This window comes from Rhinopithecus roxellana, chromosome 11 (assembly GCF_007565055.1).
Source record: "Rhinopithecus roxellana isolate Shanxi Qingling chromosome 11, ASM756505v1, whole genome shotgun sequence".
NCBI classification, from domain to species: domain Eukaryota; kingdom Metazoa; phylum Chordata; class Mammalia; order Primates; family Cercopithecidae; genus Rhinopithecus; species Rhinopithecus roxellana.
The window spans coordinates 130844802-130868702 of record NC_044559.1 but is presented as its reverse complement, the minus strand read 5'-3'; the positions used below and the strand labels follow the sequence as shown (position 1 = coordinate 130868702).

The window sequence follows — 23901 nt, the reverse complement described above, 5'->3', positions numbered from 1 at the left end:
ATCCTCCCGCGGACACCAGCGTCCCCGCCCTCCCCCGAGGGCGGCGAGAGGAGCCCCCCGGGGCGGAGGCAGGTACCCCCGGGGCGGAGACTGGGGCGGGCGGGGTCCGGGCTGCGCCCCCGGCCAGGCCGGGCGGGCTGGCGGGCGGCGCGGGGGGAGCGGGGCTGGGCGGCGCTGCCTCGGGCTCTGTGCGCTGCAGCCCGGAGCCGAGGAGGAGGAGGCGGAGGAGGAGAAGGAGGCGGCGGCGGTGGGTCCCGGGCGGGGGGAGCGCGGCGCTGCGGACCCGGGCGGCTGGCAAAGGACGAGGCGGAGGCTGAGGAAGGCAGCAGGGAGACCCAGGCTGCAGCAACAAAGGGCAGTGAGCGATTGGCCGGGCTGCAGGCGAGGTTAGCCGGGGACCGGGGTGGCCGGAGGCAGCGGCGAACGGTGCACGTGCTTGCAGACACGGGCGAGTGTGGAGCCGGGGGGTGCACGCCCGGTGAGTAGGGGCTTGCTCCCCCGCGGCATGGGATGGCGAGGAGGCTGCAGCGACATCGTTCTGCCTGCACCCGGCCTGTGGGTGGCAGGGTAGGGGTGTGTTGGGGGGGGAAGGATGCGAGCCAGGGGGCGGGCGAGTAGTCGCCCGGGACGGGACGGGAGAGAGGGTGGAGGAGGGGGCGGGATGGAACGCTCCGGGCGGCGCGCCCGTCCGCGCACTCCAGCGAAGAAGCTGGCGACTGAGAACCTCGAATTTTAACTTCGCGTGCCCGCCCGCGCGCGCCCGCCCGCGCCCACCCCTAAATCCTGCGGCCGCCGCCAGCGATCAGCTCTCACACAAACTTTAGCTGCGGGCTAGGGGGTTTGGGGTTGAGTGGGGGAGGGGAGAGGGAAAAGGCCTCCTGATTGGCGTCGTCTGCAGCCAATAAGGCCAAGCTCCCCTGCTGCGCGTAGACCCAATCTTTTCCTAGAGGTGGAGGGGGCGGGTAGGTGGAAGTAGAGGTGGCGCGGTATCTAGGAGAGAGAAAAAAGGCTGGACCAATAGGTGCCCGGAAGAGGCGGACCCAGCGGTCTGTTGATTGGTACTGGCAGTGGACCCTCCCCCGGGGTGGTGCCGGAGGGGGGATGATGGGTCGAGGGGTGTGTCTATGTGGAAGCGAGATGACCGGCAGGAACCTGCCCCAATGGGCTGCAGAGTGGTTAGTGAGTGGGTGACGGACAGACCCGCAGGCCAACGGGTGGCCTTAAGTGTCTTCGGTCTCCTCCAATGGAGCAGCGGCAGGGCGGGGCCGCAGCTCGGGTTTAATGAGACTCCATTGGGCTGTAATCAGTGTCATGTCGGATTCATGTCAACGACAACAACAGGGGGACACAAAATGGCGGCGGCTTAGCTCCTACCCCTGGCGGCGGCGGCAGCGGTGGCGGAGGCGACGGCACCTCCTCCAGGCGGCAGCCGCGGCTTCTTTCTCAGGCAGCGGCAGCGCCCCCGGCAGGCGCGGTGGCGGTGGCGCGCAGCCAGGTCTGTCACCCACCCCGCGCGTTCCCAGGGGGAGGAGACTGGGCGGGAGGGGGGAATAGACGGGGGGATTCAGGGGCTTGCGACGCCCCTCCCACAGGCCTCTGCGCGAGGGTCACCGCGGGGCCGCTCGGGGTCAGGCTGCCCCTGAGCGTGACGGTAGGGGGCGGGGGAATGGGGAGGAGGGACAGGCCCCGCCCCTCGGCCGGGCCTCTAGGGCAAGGGGCGGGGCTGGAGGGCGGATGGGGCGGGGCGGGATCGGGTGGGGGCGGGGTTTGGGGAGTCGGAAGGCGGGGGCTGCGAGGGAATTTCTGAGTGGGAGTGAACTGGTAGTAGCGGTGGGGGGCCAGCGAGGGTGTGAGGAAGACTAGTGAGGGTTGGGTGGGAGGGGAAACTGGAGGTGTAGAACAGGTGCAGAGGGAGAGTTAGGGAGGGATGCAATTTGAGAGAAGTGGAAGGCGGACCGAGGGGTGTGTGAGGGCAGGTGAGATGATGCCTAAGGCGAGATTGCAGTTGGCTGGGCGCAGAGTAGGTGGGTTTGGGTGTGGTGGATTGGAGCAGAGTTGAAGTGGTGGAGAGTGTTGGGTTTGGGGAGGCATTGAGGCCCATGTGAGGAGCAGGTGCGATTGCAGTGATGGGAAAGAGGTATCTGGGTGGATCGGCATGTTGGAATAAGAAGGAGGTTTGCTAGCTTTGGAGTATGAAGTATTTTTAAAAACGTGGAAGGATGGGATGGTTATGCTTGGGAGAGTTTCTGAAAGATGATGCTAAGACAGCAGAGCAAACTTAAATGTGAAGGGAGGGGAGAGAGGCTGCTTAGAACTTGCAGAATAAATCTGTAGCAGAAAATCTCCGGGGGACAAGGGGTTGGTAGGGGTGAGACAAGGTGGCAGGTGTGAAGAAAGTGGGCGGAGCTGTACAGTAATTTTGGGTGAATGTGATTTGGTGAACTGTGCCGGGGTGAAGATGGGGCAAAGAAAAGTGTTAGTTTGGGAGACAAGTTGTTTGATAGGCTATATTTATCATTTTTTAATAAAAATGAGAAAAGGGTCTCACTATGTTGCCCAGGCTGGTCTCGATATTCTGGCCTCAAGTGATCTGCCCACCTCTGCCTGCCTGAGTGATGGGATTACAGGCGTGAGCCAGGGCGACCCGTGATAGGCTGGATTTATTATGTTAAACTTGATCTGGAGTCTTCAAGGAGTGTGGGGCAGCAGAGTATCCCAGGAAGAGACATACACCATACCTTGGGGTAGGACTTTTTGCATAGGTTTGAATTTGCTAGTACTTTGCTATGGGCAGAGTGCAGGGAGTGGTAGGAGATGACCAGGTAAAGGCGCAGGATAGGTTAGATTACAAATGGTGTCCTATGCCCCATGAAGGAGTTTAAGCCCTGTAATTGGTAGAAGGTATTGGGATGTGTTAAAGAGAGTGTTAGACAGAAGTTCTGAAGGGGTAGTGATAAAGAATTACAGATGTGGGAAATAGGAAATGAAAACCAATAAACCAAGTATGTTTGGGGTTGGAGGTACCAAGGAAATTCAGGATACAGCATATGAAGACCCCTCCTATATGGACAGAAGGTGGAAGTAGAAAATGGGAATTAGTTGTGTTCGAACAGTTTTAGTTCTGTGGGGCCCCAAGAAGGTTTTTTGTTTTTTTTTTTTTAAGTGCATTCTTCCTGTCTTACTTGTATACCGTAGATTTTTTGGCATAGCCTTGAAATAAAACATTCTGTTTTTTTTCTTATTCATAAGTTCTTTACACAGTTATCAAAATGAATTTGGACAATATTTTATGTTTTTAAGAAGGAAAGGATAATGCACATGTTTCTTCTTTCCCGAGAACTTCTACTGAGAGTTAAAGGTTGGGGAGGTGAAGTGACGGTTTACAAAAAAAAGAAAAAGAAAAGAAAATATAGAGACAGAGGAAGATTTTAACATTAAAGGAGAAATTTAGGGAATGGCTGATGGTCATGACATGGTCGGCAGAGGAAGTTTTGCGTACCCACCACACTTAGGCTTCTGAGTAGAGTGGATATTATGTCATTGCTATTATAGCGTGTGTTTATTTCACACACTGCTTTTGAAGATTGAGTGGAAACTGTCAGATGTGAGGCATAGCATGAATGAAAGGTAAATAGGGTGAATATTAGAAAGTAGATGAGGAAGTTTAATAATTTTAATGTGCTTCAGAAGCTGTCATGGACTTTCACATACCAATTAATAAAAGACATAACTAAGTGATCTGGCTTTCAGTCTCCTAGTTCTCTATGGTGTACCCTCAGTTTTCCACGTGCCTACACGTGCATACATTTGTATTGAGAGGAAAGGAAATAGTGTTTTTTTTTGTTTTTTTGTTTTTTTTTTTTGAGACAGTCTTGCTCTGTTGCCTAGGCTGGAGTGCAGTGGCATGATCTTGGCTCACTGCAACCTCCACCTCCCGGGTTCAGGTGATTCTCCTGCCTCAGCCTCCCAAGTAGCTGGGATTACAGACATGTGCCCAGCTAATTTTTGTATTTTTAGTAGAGGTGGGGTTTTGCTATGTTGGTCAGGCTGGTCTCAAACTCCTGACCTCAGGTGATCCACCCACCTTGGCCTCCCAAAGTGCTGGGATTAAAGAAATGGTTTCATGTGGCCGAGTGTGGTGGCTCACGCCTGTAATCCCAACACTTTGGGAGACCGAGGTGGGTAGATCAGGAGGTCAAGAGATCAAGACCATCCTGGCCAACATGGTGAAACCCCGTCTCTACTAAAAATACAAAAAATTAGCCGGACGTGATGGTGGGTACCTGTAGTCTCATCTGCTTGGGAGGTTGAGGCAGGAGAATCACTTGAACCCGGGAGGCGGAGGTTGCAGTGAGCCGAGATTGCACCACTGCACTCCAGCCTGGCGACAGAGCGAGACTCTGTCTCAAGAAAAAGAAAAAAGAAAGAAATATTTTATGTAAGTAGGGATGTGTGAACTGTGGTGATCAGTCTTTGTTGCAGAATGGTAAATGATGCATGGATGGGAGAAGTGGGGTGATGGAATATTTCTTCCCTGTAATGCCTTAATTTGCATTTCCAAAGCACGTTTAAGCACCTTTTTTAATAGGACTCCCACGATCTTCTGATACCTGTCTTCCTGCAGACCCCAGAAAGAGAATACACCAATTTTCAGATCATCCATTCCATTGTTGCCGAATATTTGAGTTATTTCAAGTTTGGGGTAATTGTGAACAAAGCTGCTATGAGCATTCCTATACCTGTCATCGGTGCCCATGTGCACAGGTTTCTAAGGTATACACCTAGGAATGAAATTACCGGTTTATAGCTAGGGTGACCATTTGTCCTGGCTTTTGCTTATTTTCCCAGTGTAACTTTTAGTTATACTTTTAGTTTTCAAAAGTATCTAAGTTTAGATGATGAATTGTATGGTCACCCTAGTCATAGATAGCTATGCTTGTCTTCATCTTTACTAAGTACCAAACTCTTCAAAGTATTATACCAGGTTACACTCCTTCCAGCAATACATGAATTCCCTTGCTTCTCGCCCTCTCCAATCTCAGCCTTTTTAGCTTTTAAAATTTTAGCCAGTATGGTAAATTTTGCACTTACCTGATTAGTAATCAGATTGCACGGCTCTTCATATATATATATATATATATATATTTTTTTTTTTTGAGATGGAGTTTCGCTTTTGTCACCCAGGCTGGAGTACAGTAGCGTAATCTTGGCTCACTGCAACCTCTGCCTCCCAGGTTCAAGAGATTCTCCTGCCTCAGCCTCCCAAGTAGCTGGGATTACAGGTGCCCACTACCACAACTGGTTAATTTTTTGTATTTTTTGTAGAGATGGGGTTTTGCCATGTTGGGCAGGCTGTTTTTGAACTCCTGATCTCAGTTGCCTGCCTCAGCCTCCCAAAGTGCTGGGATTACAGGCGTGAGCCCTCTGCGCCCGGCCAGCTTTTCATATACCTTTTTAGCCATTTAGATAGCCTCGTTTATAAAGTTCTGTTCTTTTCCACCCTGCTTTTAAAAGTTGGGCCTTGTATCTTTTATTGCTATTTAGAAGTTCTTTATTTACTGTGAATACAAGTCCTTTGTCATGTATGTATGTTGCAAATGCTGTGGCTTGCCTTTTCACTCTCTTTATGGTGTCTTTTAATGAACAGAAGTTCTTAATTTTAATGGAGTCAAATTTATTGGTCTTTATGGTTAGTGCCTTTTGAGTCTTGTTTTAAGACTTTTCCTACCCTGAGGTCAAGAAGATATTCTCCTATGCAGTGCTATCTTTTAAAAGCTTTGTTGCCCTTAAACAATGTATAACTATGAGTAAAATACACTCTTCTTGACCCCAGCCTCACCATTACAATCTGTTTTTGCTTTCCTTCACTTTCTTCTATTCTCTGTCTTGAATTTTTACTTCTCTGCAGCTATAACTAAGAGCCAGGTGCTGACTTCTGTCTCTTAGGAGAAAATGGTCATATAGACAGAAGTTCAGCCAGATTAGATTTTACAGGTCTCCAGCTGACTGTATTGCCCTTTTTCCTTTTATGAGCTAGCATTTATTGTGTTCCTGCTATGTGTCTGCCATCATCCTTGCTTCTTTCATATTTGTTATCTCAGTGATTCCTCTTAACGGTTCTGTAAAACAGAGAAGTGTTCTCATTTTTACAGAAGAGAAAACGGAGACTTAGATTGACTTAGTAACATGTTCAATATCCTCTAGTCTAGGTAGCTAGCAGAATGGGGACTGGATCCCTGACTCTGATACTTCCCATCACAGCACACCTACTTGTTGATTAAAATGTCAGAAACCTGTTTTTTGATAACATCCAAAACCAAAAAGAATAACTTTCTTTTTTTTTTTTTTTTTTTGAGACGGAGTCTGGCTCTGTCGCCCAGGCTGGAGTGCAGTGGCCGGATCTCAGCTCACTGCAAGCTCCGCCTCCCGGGTTCACGCCATTCTCCTGCCTCAGCCTCCCGAGTAGCTGGGACTACAGGCGCCCGCCATCATGCCCAGCTAGTTTTTTGTATTTTTTTAGTAGAGACGGGGTTTCACCGTGTTAGCCAGGATGGTCTCGATCTCCTGACCCCGTGATCCGCCCGTCTCGGCCTCCTAAAGTGCTGGGATTATAGGCTTGAGCCACCGCGCCCAGCCAAGAATAACTTGCTTACTCTTGATGGAACATGCCTTAAGTAAAGCACGAAGCTAACTATTGTGAAACTGGATAAAATACCTCTCTGTATATAGCCAGTGGACCTTAAGTGGTCCATGGATGGATGACAGAAGGTCTGTTAACCCTTGAAAATGTATGCCAGTGCATATGGGTACATGTGCTTATTTTTTAGAGTAGAGCCATAATATTTATGAAACTCCCAAAAGGAAACCTGAATTTTTCAGGGTATCTGGATATCTGGTCTGAAGACATCTGTAATACAGTTAACAAAGAATCCTGCAATAATCTATCTTTCAAAAGAATCATAAAAAAGTTAAGATGTAAGATTTTTCTCAGCCAGGTGCAGTGGCTCATGCCTGTAATCCCAATACTTTGGGAGGCTACAGTGAAAGGATCCCTCGAGCCTTGGAGTTCAAGACATGCCTGGGTAACATAGTGAGACCCCCGCCTCTATTTTTATTTATTTATTTAGATTTTTTGGTATCTTTATTTTATCTTATTTATTTTGTTGAGATGGAGTTTTGCTCGTTAGCCAGGCTGGAGTGCAATGGTGTAATCTCAGCTCACTGCAACCTCTGCCTCCTGGGTTCAAGCAGTTCTCCTGCCTCAGCCTCCCAAAGAGCTGGGAGTACAGGCACGCGCTGCCACGCCTGGCTAATTTTTTGTATTTAGTAGAGATGGGGTTTCACCATGTTGGCCAGGCTGGTCTCAAACTCCTATCTCAGGTGACCTACCTGCCGCGGACTGCCAAAGTGCTGGGATTATAGACATGAGCCACCGAGCCTGGCCTTGTATTTCCATTTTAAAAAGTTTTTTAAAAATCACGTTTTTTGGCCCAGTGCGATGGCTCACGCCTGTAATCCCAGCACTTTGGGAGGCCGAGGCGGGTGGATCACAAGGTCAGGAGTTTGAGACCAGCCTGGCCAACATGGTAAAACTCCGTCTCTACTAAAAAAAAAAAAAAAAAAAAAAAAAAATAATAATAATAATAAAACAATGGCATGGTGGTGTATGCCTGTAATCCCAGCTACTCAGGAGGCTGAGGCAGGAGAATTGTTGAATCTGGGAGGCGGAGGTTGCAGTGAGCTGAGATCGCGCCATTGCACTCCAGCCTGGGCAACTGGGTGAGACTCCGCCTCAAAAAAAAAAAAAAAAAAAAATCACGTTTTTTTCTTAATACATTATTCTCAGTCTTTGTCATCAAAAACCAACTAAAGCTAATATGTAATTAGGGAGAAATCTAGGATGGAATAGGAATTTTTAAATGCCAAAAAAAGACACTCTAAATTTAGTTGATTATTTCTTAAGTGAAAGTGCTTAGTTACAATACATCATTACTAATCAGTGCACCCTGGCTCCAAAGGCCTGATGACTTCAAATGACTTTTCATCTTGTCTCTAAATTCCTCTGTTTTACAAGGGATCAAATTTCCTGTGAGGTTCCTAACAGTGTGATTAAATTTTAGAGACTGAAACTATTGAGCACTTAAATGCAGGGATAACTATGCAAACCTAATTCATGGGTTTCACCAGGAGATTTGGGAACTGGCTCTACTAATTTATGATGATGATGTTGAAACTAATCTTTGCTAGAGATTATGGAAGCCATAATAGTTTATTGATGGTTCAGTTATTGTTTGTTGAAGCACATTTACACAATTATAGTTTAATGACATAACAAGGATATTGTCAACTAGGAGAGCATGACATGAAAAATTAAACTTCCAATTAATATAATATGTATTAGTTGAAATGATAATTTTTATGGTGATTTAGCCTCTTAGAAATCCTTGGAAAACATTATTAGCTTATGAATTGAAAACTCTCTTTGTTAATGAGTAGTGGGAAAGAACTTAGTGTTACTCTAAAACGATGGGGAATTAAATATTCAGTTCAACTAACGTTTTATTGAGTGCCTGTTCTGGGCTTGCTGCTGAGTTAGACTCATAAATATAAGTTGAACAAGATTGATGTTTGGAGAGGTGAAATACTGGTTGCTTTTGTTTTTTCTTTCAATCACCCTTCCCTCCAGAGTAGATGGATACTATTGCCAGAGTGATTCAAACATTCAACAGGTTTGTGTGTGTATGTGCCTCCCAGGTTCAAGCGATTCCCCTGCCTCAGCCTCCCGAGTAGCTGGGACCACAGGCACGCACCACCACGCCCGGCTAATTCTTTGTATTTTAGTAGAGACAGGGTTTCACCATGTTGGCCAGGATGGTCTCAATCTCCTGACCTTGTGATCTGCCTGCCACAGCCTCCCAAAGTGCTGGGATTACAGATGTGAGCCACCGGTGATGCCTGGCCTATTAATGTTTTTTATTTTTTAGTTATATTTGTCTTTTTTAGAGACAGAGTCTAGCTCTATTGCCTAGGCCTGAGAGCAGTGGCACAATCATAGCCCACTGTAGCCTCAACCTCCTGGGCAGCTCAAGAGATCCTCTTGCCTCAGTCTCCCGAGTAGCTGGGTCTACAGATGTACATCACCACACCCAGCTAATTTTTTATTTTTATAGAGGTGGGGTCTTGCTATGTTGCCTAGGCTTGTCTGGAGCTCCTGCCTCAAGTAATCCTCCTGCCTTGACCTCCCAAAGTGCTGGGATTAGAGGCGTGAGCCATTGTGCCTGGCCCAACTGAATTTCTTTATCCCTTTTCAGCATATGCCTGTTCTAGTGAGGCACATGGACTTGGTGTCCCTTTTGTTTGACAGCTCATTCTTAGCTTCTGTTATTTCACTTTGATTTCCGTCATTCATTTCTTGATACATTTATTTAGCAAATAGGCATTGAACCCCTCTTATGATCAAGTTGTAGTCCTGGGAAATCTTAGGGTGTACAAAGATGAATCAAGCATGAATCCTGTTTTTAAGAATTTTACAGTCTAGTAGGGGTGACAAGGTTAATACACAAGTAAGCATAATACAGAGTGGGAAATGAATGTCAAAACAGTAAAAAAGCTAAAAGCTTCCTGTTAGACAAAGATGTTTGGGCTTTTGAGTTGTTTGCACTGGGCCATGAAGGATTTGAATTTGGGCAGAGGGATGGTGGGGCACTTATCCAGGCTCAGCATTATCTTTCAAGGTCCAGTTTTCAGTCCCATCCATCCAAGAGATGTTCATCGATCCTTCCCATGGTTTCAGCAAGGTAGTATAGTCACTGTTGTTTCTAGACTTCTTCCTTCTGTAATCAGAGGAACACGTTCTTTAAAGCAAAGCTTACAGGGAAGACCAATATACATAAAACAGTTACAGTGGAGCTGCACTGTTGGATTCAAGGTGCTGTGATGGCCCAAAGTTTAACCCACAAGGGGGTACCTGAAGGTAATACCCGAGGTAATTCCTTGTCACAAGAGATCCAAAGAGCCTAGTTTGAAAACCACTGGAGAGACAGAAAGAGTTTGGGCTTTGGCATCTGAATTAAAATCCTTCATGACTTAATAACTCTGAGATCTTGGCTAAGTCAAGCCTGTTTTCCTTTTGTAAAAACAACAATGCTACCTTACAGGTTGTTTTAAGGTTTACTGATAATCTATGTAAAGTACCTGGACCACAGTACGTGTCAGGAAATGGTTGGTATTATTATTATTATAGTTCAGTGCTTTATTTCTTTTTCTTTTTTTTTTTTTTTTTTTTTTTTTTTTTTTTTTTTTTTTTTGAGACGGAGTCTCGCTCTGTCACCCGGGCTGGAGTGCTGTGGCCGGATCTCAGCTCACTGCAAGCTCCGCCTCCCGGGTTCACGCCATTCTCCTGCCTCAGCCTCCCGGGTAGCTGGGACTACAGGCGCCGCTACCTCGCCCGGCTAGTTTTTTGTAGTTTTTTAGTAGAGACGGGGTTTCACCGTGTTAGCCAGGATGGTCTCGATCTCCTGACCTCGTGATCCGCCCGTCTCGGCCTCCCAAAGTGCTGGGATTACAGGCTTGAGCCACCGCGCCCGGCCTTCTTTTTCTTTTTAAACAACTTATTGAGGTGAAGCTCACATAACATAAAATGAAAAAAACATTAAAAAGTGAACAAATCAGTGGCATTTAGTACATTCAGTGTTGTGTCACCACTGCCGCTATCAAGTTCCAAAACATTTCTATTGATCCCAAATAAAACCCCTTACCCATTAAGCAGTTTCTCTAGATATGTCCCTGAGACACCACCAATCTATGTTTTGTCTGTGGATTTATGGATGTTTCATATGAATTAAATTATATGATGTGTGGCCTTTTGTGTCTGGCATCTTTCACAATATAATGTGTTTGAGGTCCGTCCACATTGTAGTAGCATGTATCGAAACTTCGTTGCTTTTTATAGTTGTATAGTATTCTAGTGTATGGATATACCACATTTTGTTTATCTGTTCATCTGTTGATGGACATTTGGGCTATTGTGAATAGTTTTGTTAATGAACATGAGCGTATGTGTACTTATTTGAGTATCTGTTCTCAAGTCTTTTGAGTCTATACCTAGAAATGGAATTACAGAACCATATGGTAGTTCTGTGTTTAACTTTTTGAGGAACCGCCAAACAGTGCTTTGTTATTTCTTAATTGCTTCTTGTATGTTCTGTCTCTAGCTTTGCTTTGTATTCCACATAGTACTTACCACAGGGCTGCATGCAGGGAACATCAGCTCACTAAATATTTGTTGGTTTTTCTTTGATTAGTATTTATAACCTCACCTCCCAGTTCACATGTTTTGGGCCTGAAGCATTGATTTCAGAGGAAATAGATGCATCCAGGATTTGAAAGATAACAAATATCACCATATGGATGGTGTTTGATGTTGTCAGACAACAGATATTTGTTAAACCAAGGACACTATTTTGAGCAACTCTGCCAATAACCTGAGCTGGGTGCTGATAGAAGAAAAATAATTCCGAGTTCCTTCCCCTAAACAGTTCTGTTCTGTTTCAGAAGATACTGCTTAGATTTGTGGACGCTTACTCAGTTACAAAATCGGCTTTGAAAAAATCCAGGTTTTCCGACGGTGATCCCTTTGGGAAAAAAAAAAAGAAAGAAAAAGCCAGGAGCTTATGAAAGTAAAAGAGTTAAAAATAACTGTTAGCAAGTAAAACTCAGGATGACAAAAGTGTAAACTCTATTATTAATCTTTGTTTTTTCTACCACTGTTTTTTGGCTCATCCATAAACTCATAACTCGAGTGTTACGACACTGGTTTTGAAACAACACACACAGCTTTAGTAAAAGCTTAGAGGGGGCCTCGTATAATACTTATGATCCAGGATATTTTGACTCTTCTTATGCTGACATGAATATTTCTGAATAGTGTTGATGTTTATGTAATACCAGTGAAACTAAAAGCTCAGTGCTGGACTAAGCATTTCTCTAGATATGTTTAGAATATTTGTAATGAATGATGTAAATAGTGTTATATTATAAGACCATATGATACAACCATGTAATTTACTGATATTTTGTAGTTAAAAATAAAATGATTCACAACCTTAGAAAATAGAATAATTTAATTCGATGTAGCATAAATCCCCAGAATTAATTTAGGATGATTTGCTACCTTTTTGATAGCCTTTTAGTCCAACTTTCAAGTTTTTATAGAAAACTGAAAAGAGAATAATGCTTTTAGGGTTTTAGCTTGTGATAGAATGTCCTGTCTCTATGTGAAACAGATCCCCGTGCTCTGCAAAGGAGAAATGGTGTGGGTAATTCCAAATCAGGAAAAAAATCATTTCTATTTGGCTTTTGAATGAATTATACATTTTTTTTTCCTGTGGATTTGTCTTTCCAGTTAGATACTACTTAGGCTAAAATGAAATTGGTTTTCAATCTATTCTCTTGCTTATATGAATTTACAGTGGGGCCAGTGGGATGTTGGAAACAAATCAGCCTAAGATTAAAAAATTTGAAGTGGATAATATACAAAGTGGATAATATACATGTGTTTAGTTGAGAATTGGCTGCAGATAAGAGACTTCTGATTTTGTTCCTCTCCTAGCTGTGTATTTTTTTTTAAACACTGTGATTCTGCTTGTAGCAAAGAGCTGCTGAGTTACATCTGCTTCTGCCTAATTAACTCTGTTGGTTGGTGTCAGATGAGAGCTAATTTTGAGATTAAATTGAGGAGTGGGGTGTCTGTTGTGGCTGGGGGAGGGGAGAAGGAGGATCCAAGGTTGCTTGATTGTTTTACGTAAGATCAAAATGCAGTTATTCACAGTTGTTCTTTTAAATTTACTTTTTGCTTTTCAAGTAAAAATAATCACTGCTGTACTAAAATGGGACTTGTGTCAATACATATTTACTGTTATGTAAACTGGTACATTTTTTTTGTAGGTGAGCTTATTGGTCATATCTGGGTAGTCCATTCATTACCTAGGTACCTGGTGGCCTTTGGGACAAACAGTGAATGCTGACCTTAAAACAACTTTTGACTATCTTTTTTTCTGATAAATGTTCTATCTGTTTGGCTCTTTGAGTAGTAGTGGGTTTTGTTTTTGTTTTTGTTTTTCCCTGATGAGATTCTTTCTTAGGAATCTGTCGCAAACCTAATTTTTAAAATTTGAACAGATCTGGGCTTAGGATGAAATTTACTTCTTTAGGCACTTGGCTGGGTCCTTGGGGCTTCATTTTCTGTCTCAAGTTCCATATTTATGAGAATCCTTCAGTGGTCTGAAAAAATTATTGTATTACCAAATGTAGTGTAATAACTCATTGGAGCTGTTTGTCTTGAATGGTTGTGGAGATACATGGATGGTTGCTGAGTTTAAGGATGTCCTTAAGTCCACATGAACATTTCCTTTTTTCTTTTGGCAGATTTGCCTGAAGACCTGGATAATCTCCATTTTTGTCATGGACTGTTAAAACGTTTGAAGTTCCAATTCTGGTACTTTCCCTTGTTTTATTACATGTTTAACGTATAAAATGACAGTCTTATTGAAACGTGTTGGTAATGGATATAAACGATTGTTTTATGGATATAAATGATTGTGGGTAAAGATTGTGGGCCGGGCACAGTGGCTCACATCTGTAATCCCAGCACATTGGGAGGCCGAGGTGGGCGGATCACGAGATCAAGAGTTTGAGCCCAGCCTGACCAACATGGTGAAATCCCATCTATACTAAAAACACAAAAATTAGCTGGGGGTGGTGGTGGGCACCTATAATCCCAGCTACTTGGGAGGCTGAGGCGGGAGAATCGCTTGAACCCCAGAGGTGGAGATTGCAGTGAGCCGAGATCATGCCATTGCACTCCAGCCTGGGCGAGAAGAGCAAGATTGTCTCAAAAAAAAAAAAACCAAAAAAAACAAAAAAGCATTGTAGTGAAAGCTTGTCATGAAGGTGTATTTTGGCTGTCTATTAGGTATGAAACACATTTTTTTGTTGTTGTTTTTTGTTTTTGAGATAGAGTTTCGCTGTTGTTGCCCAGGCTAGAGTGCAGTGGTGCAATCTCGGCTCACTACAACCTCTGCCTCCTGGATTCAAGCGATTCTCCTGCCTCAGCCTCCTGAGTAGCTGGGATTACAGGCACATGCCACCACGCTTAGCTAATTTTTTGTATTTTTAGTAGAGATGGGGTTTCACCATGTTGACCAGGCTGGTCTTGAACTCCTGACCTCAGGCGATCCACCCGCTTCGGCCTACCAAAGTGCTGGGATTACAGGTGTGAGCCACCACGCCCGGCTATGCATTTTGTTTTAATGTATGTTCATTTGCTTGTGTAACCAAAACACCTAAAAGCAACTTGGCAATATTGAACACTTTTCCTGTGACCTCTTTTACTTTCTGCAGTTGTATTTTGTACAATCAAATTAGTTGTGATTCATCCTGAATAAATGATGAAAGATTAAATAATTACTTGGATATAGTGAAATATCTTCTAATGAAATTTTGCCCGAAACCATTTTACTTTGGAAAGCTCAATTTCCTGTTCTCAACTGACTGACACAGAATGATTCCTGTGTTCTATCCTGAAAGTGGTTGCACTGTGAAAGCCAGTGATTTCATTCCTAAACACACTGTGTTCCAAGTCTAACATTTTTGTCAAGGGTTTATATAATGAAACAAAAGGGAGTACTTATTAGATTTGTAGATGACATAGATGACAGAATCAAGATTCAAAACAATCTTTAGCAGGTTGGAAGATAGACTTAAATCAACTAGATGAAATTGAACTGTAATAAACGTGAAATCCCAGCATTTCAGTTTGCAAAAGGAAAGGGGTGGAAAGACTCAACTTGACAGCACTTTTTGAAAAAAGATCTGGGATTTTTAGTTGGACTGCATGCTCAGCATGGCCACTTGTGTGGCAGGGGTATTGAGGAAGTTCCTGTAATTTGGGTTGCATTTATAATTGGATAACGCCTGAACTGCCATATTTTAAGATGGCCATTAGCCAAACTAGTGAGCAACCAAGAGAAGGTGGTGCTTTGAAACCATGTGATGTGTGGAAGGGTTAAGGAACTGGGATGTGAGTGGTCTAAGTTATGGCTGGAGGTAGCATGGGGTTTTGTTGTTAGTGGTTTTCAAAAGGTACTTGTTTTCGGACATCTGAAGGCCTCTCATATTGAAGAAATACTAATAATTATCTTGGGATCGTTCCAGGGAATAGGACTAGTGGGTAGAAGTTACGGAGTGGCAGACTTTTGCTTCTCTGAGCAAGAAATATAGCTATAGCTGTGCAACAGTGGGGTGAGCTGCCTCAAAAAGTGACAAATTATCAGTCACTGGAAGTATTTTAAAAATGTAAAGACTCACTGCCCATCTATTTGGGATATTGGGCAGGGATCTTTTATTGGATAACTAGAGGTTGGACTGGATGACCTCTAAGGTCCCTTCAGCCCCAAGTTTCTGAATCTCAGGGGAAAATGAGTAGAGTGAATTTACAGCTTACTGATCACAGAGGGGACAATCTTGTTTAAACCTCCTCCTTCAAGGTGGCATTTTGGGTTGGCATTTAAAACTGTACCGTTTGAACAAGTATAGTTCAATGACCCAGTTGTTTTTCAGCAACATTCCAGGATCTCTGAGAGCAAATACTATATTCTTCAGTATGTCTGGCTAAAGTTTTTAAGGAAAGATATTGTTTTCTCCTTTTAGGTATATTCTGTCAAATAACCAGAGATAATTTTAATTTTGTATTTTATTAGAAAATTTTCAAAGTATGTAGACGTTGCATTTGATGAAAGTGATAACTACTATATATTGAATATTAGATAATGTGTTCATTTAATCCTCTCAATAATCCTATAAGGGATATACCAGTATTGCCTACAAGTGAAGTGACAGACGCTTTCTCCACTGGACATTGTGGTAGAGCTGGGGTTCAGACCCATGTTGGTCTCTTTGCAGAGGCAGAACTAGCTAGAGCAGGCAGTTGTGGCTCAGGTGAGAACAGTGATGGACTTAGTTGGATTTTAGAATTGGCTGGGCGCCTTGGCTCATGCCTGTAATCCTAGCATTTTTGAGAGGCTGAGGAGGGCAGATCACCTGAGGTCAGGAGTTTGAGACCAACCTGGCCAAAATGGCAAAACTCCGTCTCTACTAAAAATGCAAAAATTAGCTGGGCGTGGTGGCACATGCCTGTAAGCCCAGCCACTCGGGAGGCTGAGGCAGGAGAATCGCTTGAACCCAGAAGGCAGAGATTGCAGTGAGCTGAGATTGCACTACTGCATTCCAGCCTGGGTGAGAGTGAGACTCTGTCTAAAAAAAAAAAAAAAGAAGTTAATGGTGTTTGGCCCTTAAATCTGTTTTGACTCTTACCTTGGGTGAATTCCATCTTCTCCCGAGCCTCGGTTTACCCACAAAGTTGTTCTGCAGTTTAAGTGACAAGTTATATATGAGCACACTCTGTACAGTTTAAACTATAAAAAGAATTAAGAAGTGGGTGTTATCATTGGAGACCAAGATTAGAGCTCAAGTTTGGCCCAATTCCCAGGCCAAGGCTCTTTCTCCTTGTATGCTCTTTGTAGATGTACTCAATACCAGATGGGAGATCTAGGGTGGTTTTTGTATATACCAGGCATCTCTCAGAACAAATACCACTGTCCACCTGAAATCAGATGTGTATATACCGTCTTTGTATTGAGCTGTTTAATGAGCTCACTGGGTATTAAGATAATTAGAATGCTCTACTACTTAAAGGTGAAGGGTTATGTTACTATATTATTTTCAATTTTCCAACTTGTGGGTTAGAGGGTATCATAGACCTCTGTTAAAGAGATGGGGGAGGTGATTCCATAGAAGTAGCTAGATGGGAAGTTTTTGTAGTATGAGACTTGGGAAATACAATACCTAACTGAAAGCAGGATTATTTACTCTTTTTTTTTAAGTTCAAGATTTCTTGAAATAAGTTTAATGTACTTTCATCAAAATTTTTATATCATAGATTTATTCTTTCATGTATATTTTGTTTATGGAAGACATATACCTTGAACCACTTTCACATAATTTTGTTATTTTCAATAAAGATAATTAAATGTATAATTTAGATGTGATTATACTTCATAAATGACTTCATATAGAGAAGTGAAACATTCTAAAAACAATTTCTTCTCAGACTGTGACCCGATTTCTTGTTGAAAAATATAGTCACTGTGGCTGTGTTATGTAATACCTGCCTGTCATTACTTCTGTGGTCATTCTGTGTCTGAAAAAGTCATGCTAAAGAATCTTTTAGTTTATTTGTGTAAGCTTCATTATTAAGAGTCTTTCCCCTCTTTTTATCCTTTAAGGTCTTGATTTCCCAGTTAAAGATGTTCTTCACCCGAATGCAGTCTTTCCTGTTGGTAAAATAAGACAACCATCAACATTGCCTGTTTGTCTGCTTTTGAAGCTCTTAAGGATGGATGTTTGTAAGATGTTGCTTAATACAGTCTGGAATACTCTGTCCATTTGTTGAATTGTAAATGACTTTCAAATGTGCAAGTTCTGTTAAATACAAAGAGAACCTCTATGGGTAACTTTTGTGTTGAAGAAGTCATTTGTCAACCATGGTAAAACTTGCAAACCCACTTTATACAGAGTGGATTCTTGAAGCTATACAGAAAATAAAAAAGCAAAAGCAAAGGCCCTCTGAAGAGAGAATCTGCCATGCGGTCAGTACTTCCCATGGGTTGGATAAGAAGACAGTCTCTGAACAGCTGGAACTCAGTGTTCAGGATGGCTCAGTTCTCAAAGTCACCAACAAAGGCCTTGCCTCCTATAAGGACCCAGACAACCCTGGGCGCTTTTCATCAGTTAAACCAGGCACTTTTCCTAAGTCAACCAAGGGGTCTAGAGGATCATGTAATGATCTCCGCAATGTGGATTGGAATAAACTTTTAAGGAGAGCAATTGAAGGACTTGAGGAGCCAAATGGCTCCTCCCTGAAGAACATAGAGAAGTATCTCAGAAGTCAAAGTGATCTCACGAGCACCACCAACAACCCAGCCTTTCAGCAGCGGCTGCGACTGGGGGCCAAACGCGCTGTGAATAATGGGAGGTTACTGAAAGATGGACCGCAGTACAGGGTCAATTATGGGAGCTTAGATGGCAAAGGGGCACCTCAGTATCCCAGTGCTTTCCCATCCTCGCTCCCACCTGTCAGCCTTCTACCCCATGAGAAAGACCAGGTAAGCAAATGAGTAATGTTCATGCATTCTCACTACTGTCCTTTTGTCTTTTACAGTTTTGCTTAAGTTTTATGTGGACAGAAGTTCTGAGTGAAGTTTGATAAAATTGAATGTTATGCCTTAGAGCAGGCTTTTGTATATATTGTATAAAATGTATATATTGTATTGCGTTGTGTTGAGGACTTCCTCACTGATTGGCCAAGAATTTAATGGAACAATCATGTGGTTTGTTTTTAAGCTCTAATTGCTAATTGGTTGGTGCCTGAAGGGACTAGGAAGGATAATATTAATCGTCCTTCGTCCAGGCAGGGTCATATATATTTCAGAAATCTACGGAAGGCCATTGTATATTTTTCTCTTTATTACTATTTTCAAAGAAGAATCTACAGACTTCTTCTTATTTTTTTGAGACAGAATCTAGCTCTGTTGCTCAGGCTGGAGTGCAGTGGCAAAATCTCAGCTCACTGCAACCTCTGCCTCCTGGGTTCGAGTGATTCTCCTGCCTCAGCCTCCCAAGTAGCTGGGATTACAGGAACCTGCCACCACACCCGGCTAATTTTTGTATTTTTAATAGAGACAGGGTTTTACCATCTTGGCCAGGCTGGTCTCAAACTCCTGACCTCAAGTGATGCGCCTGCCTCGGCCTCCCAATATGCTGGGATTAGAGGCGTGAGCCACTGCACCCAGCTAGACTTCTTATTTTAATGGTGATAATCGATGCTTTTTTTTTTTTTTTTGAGATGGAGTCTTGCTCTTGTTGCCCAGGCTGGAGTGCAATGGCACAATCTTGGCTCACTGCAACCTCTGCCTCCCGGGTTCAAGTGATTCTTCTGCCTCAGCCTCCCAAGTAGCTGGGATTACAGGCACATGCCACCATGCCCAGCTAATTTTTGTATTTTTAGTAGAGACGGGGTTTCACCATGTTGGCCGGGCTAGTCTTGAACTCCTGACCTCAGGTGATCCACCTGCTTTGGCTTCCCAAAGTGCTGAGATTACAGGCATGAGACACCACGCCTGGCTGATAATCTGTATGTTTAAGAAGTTATTTTAATATGTGACCTAAATCCCTCGTTTCAATTTAAAGTCATTTTTGATTGTCCACTTGTCTGTGTTGTAGGTGAATGTTTATTTTGTCTCATACAGTATCTTTTTAAAATACTCTGATTTCTTAGGACTTATGTTATTTCTATAGTATTTATAAATATATGGCAGAATTCTCCTTACATTGCTGCTACTACTAAGTTTTTGGTTAAGATTTTTCTTTGTTTCAAAGCTACTGTATTTACTTCCCAAACTGAAAACAAAGTAGAGCAGCAGAAAGTGATTTATCGTTCATGTCTAGTTTGAGGGTTTATTCTCTGTCTTTTGGGTGAGCAGATTTATTGATATCAGTTAATTTTATTTTATTTTATTTTATTTTATTTTTTTTTTTGAGGCGGAGTCTCGCTCTGTCGCCCGGACTGGAGTGCAGTGGCCAGATCTCAGCTCACTGCAAGCTCCGCCTCCCGGGTTTACGCCATTCTCCTGCCTCAGCCTCCCGAGTAGCTGGGACTACAGGCACCCGCCACCTCGCCCAGCTAGTTTTTGTATTTTTAGTAGAGACGGGGTTTCACCGTGTTAGCCAGGATGGTCTCGATCTCCTGACCTCGTGATTCGCCCGTGTCTCGGCCTCCCAAAGTGCTGGGATTACAGGCTTGAGCCACCGCGCCCGGCAGTTAATTTTATTAATACATGTTACAAAACATTAATCATTGTTGATAGAAAGGTGGTTTTGGCTGGGCAGAGTAGCTCCTGCCTGTAATCCCAGCACCTTGGGAGGCCAGGGTGGGAGGACTGCTTGAGCCCAGGAGTTCAAGACTAGCCTGGGCAACATAGTGTGAGACCCCTGTCTTTACAAAAAAAAAAATCAAAGAATTAGCCGGGCTTGGTGAAGCACAACAGTAGTCCCAGCTACTTGGGAGGCTGAGGTGGGAGGATCAATTGAGCATGGGAGGTAGAGGCTGCAGTGAGCCTTGATTGTACTCCAGCCTTGGTGACAGAGTGAGAGCCTATCTGAAAGATAATGAAAGGAAGAAAGAAAAGGTGGTTTTGGCTGGGCGCAGTGGCTCATACCTGTAATCCCAGCACTTTGAGAGGCCAAGGTGGGCCAATTGCGTGAGTTTGAGACCAGCCTCGCCAACATGGTGAAACCCCATCTCTACTAAATATACAAAAAAATTAGCCAGGCATGGTGGGGGGGCACCTGTAATCCCAGCTATTTGGAGGCTGAGGCAGGAGAATCCCTTGAACCCGGCAGGCAGACAAGATCGCGCCACTGCACTCCAGCCTGGGTGACAGAGTGAGACTCTGTCTCAAAAAAAAAAAAAAAAAAAAAAAAGAGAAATAAATGGTGGTTTTATCTCATGGGTTACTGCAGCCTTGACCTTTTGGGATCAAGCGATCCTCCCAAGTAACTGGGAATACAGTGTACGCCACCATGCCCAGCTAAGTTTTTAAATTTTTTGTAGAGATGGGGTTTTGCCATGTTGCCTGGGCTAAATGCAGTTTAGAAACAATCGAAACATGCGTGTTAGGAAAAGTTATGCTCCTCTTGTTTGGATACCATGAACCCTTGAAATGGAACCAGTTTTCCTCAGTTCTTAAGCTGGTAGAGGCCCAGCTAAAGCATTTGAGCTTTAGATCAGCCCATGGAAAGGCAAACCACCTAGTCCTACAAATTGGATAGGACCTGGTGGTTTGCCTTTCCATGGGCTGATCTCAAAGGCTGGAGTGCAATGGCGCCACCTCGGCTCACTGCACCCTCCGCTTCCCGGGTTCAAGTGATTCTCTCATCTCAGTTGCCCAAGTAGTTGGGACTACAGGTGCTCACCACCGTGCCCGGCTAATTTTTGTACTTTTTGTAAAGATGAGGATTGGCGATGTTGCCCAGGCTGGTCTCGATCTCCTGGGCTCAAGACATCCTTCTGCCTCGGCCTCCCAAGGTGCTGGGATTATAGGCATGAGCCATTGTGCCCAGCCAACATTTATTTGTTAACATATTTTTATTTTGTTAGTCTTCTGCTACATTTATTTGATCCTTAGGTGGTGGTTGTGTTTGTGTAACCAAACTCTAGTTCTCTGTGAGAGAATGTGGGCATAAAGAAAGAAGTAAACTTATGAAATTTTCTTCTTAATAACATTTGTTTAAAAGAAAATACAAAAAGCAACTTAAATCCTAATTCATATGTCTGACACAGCCAAATCAGGCACCTCTGTTTTTAATTAAAAATATATTATACATATATAATACATATATGTATAATATGTATAATATATGTATGTATTACATATTTATATATATATATATATTTTTTGAGATGGAGTCTTGCTCTGTCGCCAGGCTGGAGTGCAGTGGCGCGATCTCGGCTCACTGCAACCTCTGCCTCCCAGGTTCAAGTGATTCCCCTGCCCTAGCTTCCAGAGTAGCCGAGACTACAGGCACGTGCCACCATGCTTGACCAATTTTTTGTATTTTGGTAGAGATGGGGTTTCACCATGTTGGCCAGGATGGCCTCAGTCTCCTGACCTCATGATCTACCTGCCTTAGCCTCCCAAAATGCTGGGATTATAGGTGTGAGCCACCGCACCCAGGCTTAATTAAATATTTTTTAATAAAAAATATTTTATTTTTAGTATAAGCGTTTTAATAAAAGCTTATACTATGAAGAAATTCGTTAAAGGACTATAGAGCCATTTCTTGATGGATTTGGATATCTTTGTTTTTTAAAATATATACACTACCCTAAGGTATGTTAAGGTTTTATAATGAACAGGTACATGCACTAATTCAGGCAGCTTTAGGCAATTTAGCAGTATGTTTCAATAATTTTGTGATCCAGGGGTTATTTTTACTTGTGATGGATGAGTCAGTACAAATTTTCCACAGTCTCTTCTGATCCTTCGCTTTAACCTTGCCCATCATTTCTTGCTAACCTTATATTTTTTTCAGGCAGCATCTGTACACAAGTATTTTTAATCTAAAGGAAAATTCATGTCTGAAAGTATCTGGGATTGAGAGCAGAGTAATTTATTGCTTAGCAGGCAATTGTTACTGCTCTTTTTTATGATGCTGATCTTTAAATTGTTTAGTTAGCATCATGGAAAGCTGAGAAATGTTTTCTAGAATTTTTACTTGATGAAATTTGGAGACTAATTCTATTAAGTAATCATTTGATTCTTAAAAAACAAAAATAAATAAAAATCAGTTTAAACAAATTTGGCAACATGTTTGTATTCTTTAATAAAATAGCATTTTTTCCAGCCGGGCACAGTGGCTCATGCCTGTAATCCCAGCACTTTGGGAGGCTGAGGTGGGCGGATCACCTGAGGTCGGCAGTTCGAGACCAGCGTGACCAACATGGAGAAATTTTGTGTCTTAAAAAAATACAAAATTAGTTGGGTGTGGTGGTGCATGCCTGTAATCCCAGCTGCTGGGGAGGCTGAGGCAGGAGAATTGCTTGAACCTGGGAGGTGGAGCTTACAGTGAGCCGAGGTTGCGCCATTCCACTCTAGCTTGGGCAATAAGAGTGAAACTCCATCTCAAAAAAAATAATAATAAATAAAAAATGTGAGAAAATTTTTATTTTCTCATGTATTACCCTTTGAAATTGAAAGTGGTTTAATAGTTTAAAACCATGTAAACTCACTAAGTAAATTTAATAGAAATTCTTAACCCGGGATCCACAAATGAGCTTGGGTGGGTATCCCACAAGTCCTCTGAAATAGAATGTAAAGCCATGTGTGTATCACATGTTTTTCTTTTTTGCTTCTTTTCTTTTCCTTCCTTCCTTCCTTCCTTCCTTCCTTCCTTCCTTCCTTCCTTCCTTCCTTCCTTCCTTCCTTCCTTCCTTCCTTCCTTCCTTCTTTCCTTCCTTCCTTCCTTCTTTCTTTTTATTTTTTTGAGACATAGTTTCGCTCTTGTCACCCAGGCTGGAGTGCAATGGCACAATCATGGCTCACTGCAACCTCTGCCTCCCAGGTTCAAGTGACTCTTCTGCCTCAGCCTCCAGAGTAGCTGGGATTACAGGTGTGTGCCACTACACCAGGCTAATTTTTGTATTTTTAGTAGAGATGGGGTTTCATTAATGTTGGCCAGGCTGGCCTCGAACTCCTGGCCTCAAGTGATCCATCCACCTTAGCTCCCAAAATGCTGGGATTATAGACGTGGGCTACCATGCCCCCATGCCTGCCCTAACTAATGACTTTTTTTTTTATTGAGATGGAATCTCGCTCTGTCATCCAGGCTGGAGTGCAGTGGTGCCATCTTGGCTCATTGCAACCTCTGCCTCCCGGTTCAAGTGATTCTCCTGCCTCAGCCTCCCGAGTAGCTGGGACTACAGGCACGCACCACCACGACCGGCTAATTTTAGTATTTTTAGTAGAAATGGGGTTTCTCCATGTTGGCCAGGCTGGTCTCAAACTCGTGATCTCAAGTGATCCACCTGCCTTGGCATCCCAGAGTGCTGGGATTACAGGCGTGAGCCACCATGCCTGGCCATGACTTTCAAAGAAGCTGTTATTCTGGTTATTTTTTTGAGCAGTTACGTTAAATGCAAAACAAAATAAAAATGGTAAGAATAATAGCTAACATTTTGTAAGTGTTAAATGCTGGCACTATTCCAAGTGCTTTACATTTATTATC

At 43.3% G+C, this 23901-nt stretch overlaps 1 protein-coding gene across 8 annotated transcripts in view; it reads left to right on the top strand.

Annotated features, from left to right (window-relative positions):
* The first annotated feature begins 250 nt into the window (after window positions 1–250).
* Window positions 251–23901, top strand: part of KAT6B (lysine acetyltransferase 6B) — a 208208-nt gene continuing 184557 nt past the window's right edge. For 3 of the 8 annotated variants that reach the window (XM_030940776.1, XM_030940770.1, XM_030940777.1), the window contains exons 1-3: window positions 1119–1495; window positions 13426–13495; window positions 17343–18221. In XM_030940776.1, the coding sequence (XP_030796636.1) occupies window positions 17601–18221 (621 nt within the window). In that variant the 5' untranslated portion in view covers window positions 1119–1495; window positions 13426–13495; window positions 17343–17600. Of the gene's footprint in view, window positions 479–1118; window positions 1496–13425; window positions 13496–17342; window positions 18222–23901 lie in introns of those variants that run through there. The other 5 variants (XM_030940771.1, XM_030940772.1, XM_030940774.1 and 2 more) reach the window with 5 other exon arrangements.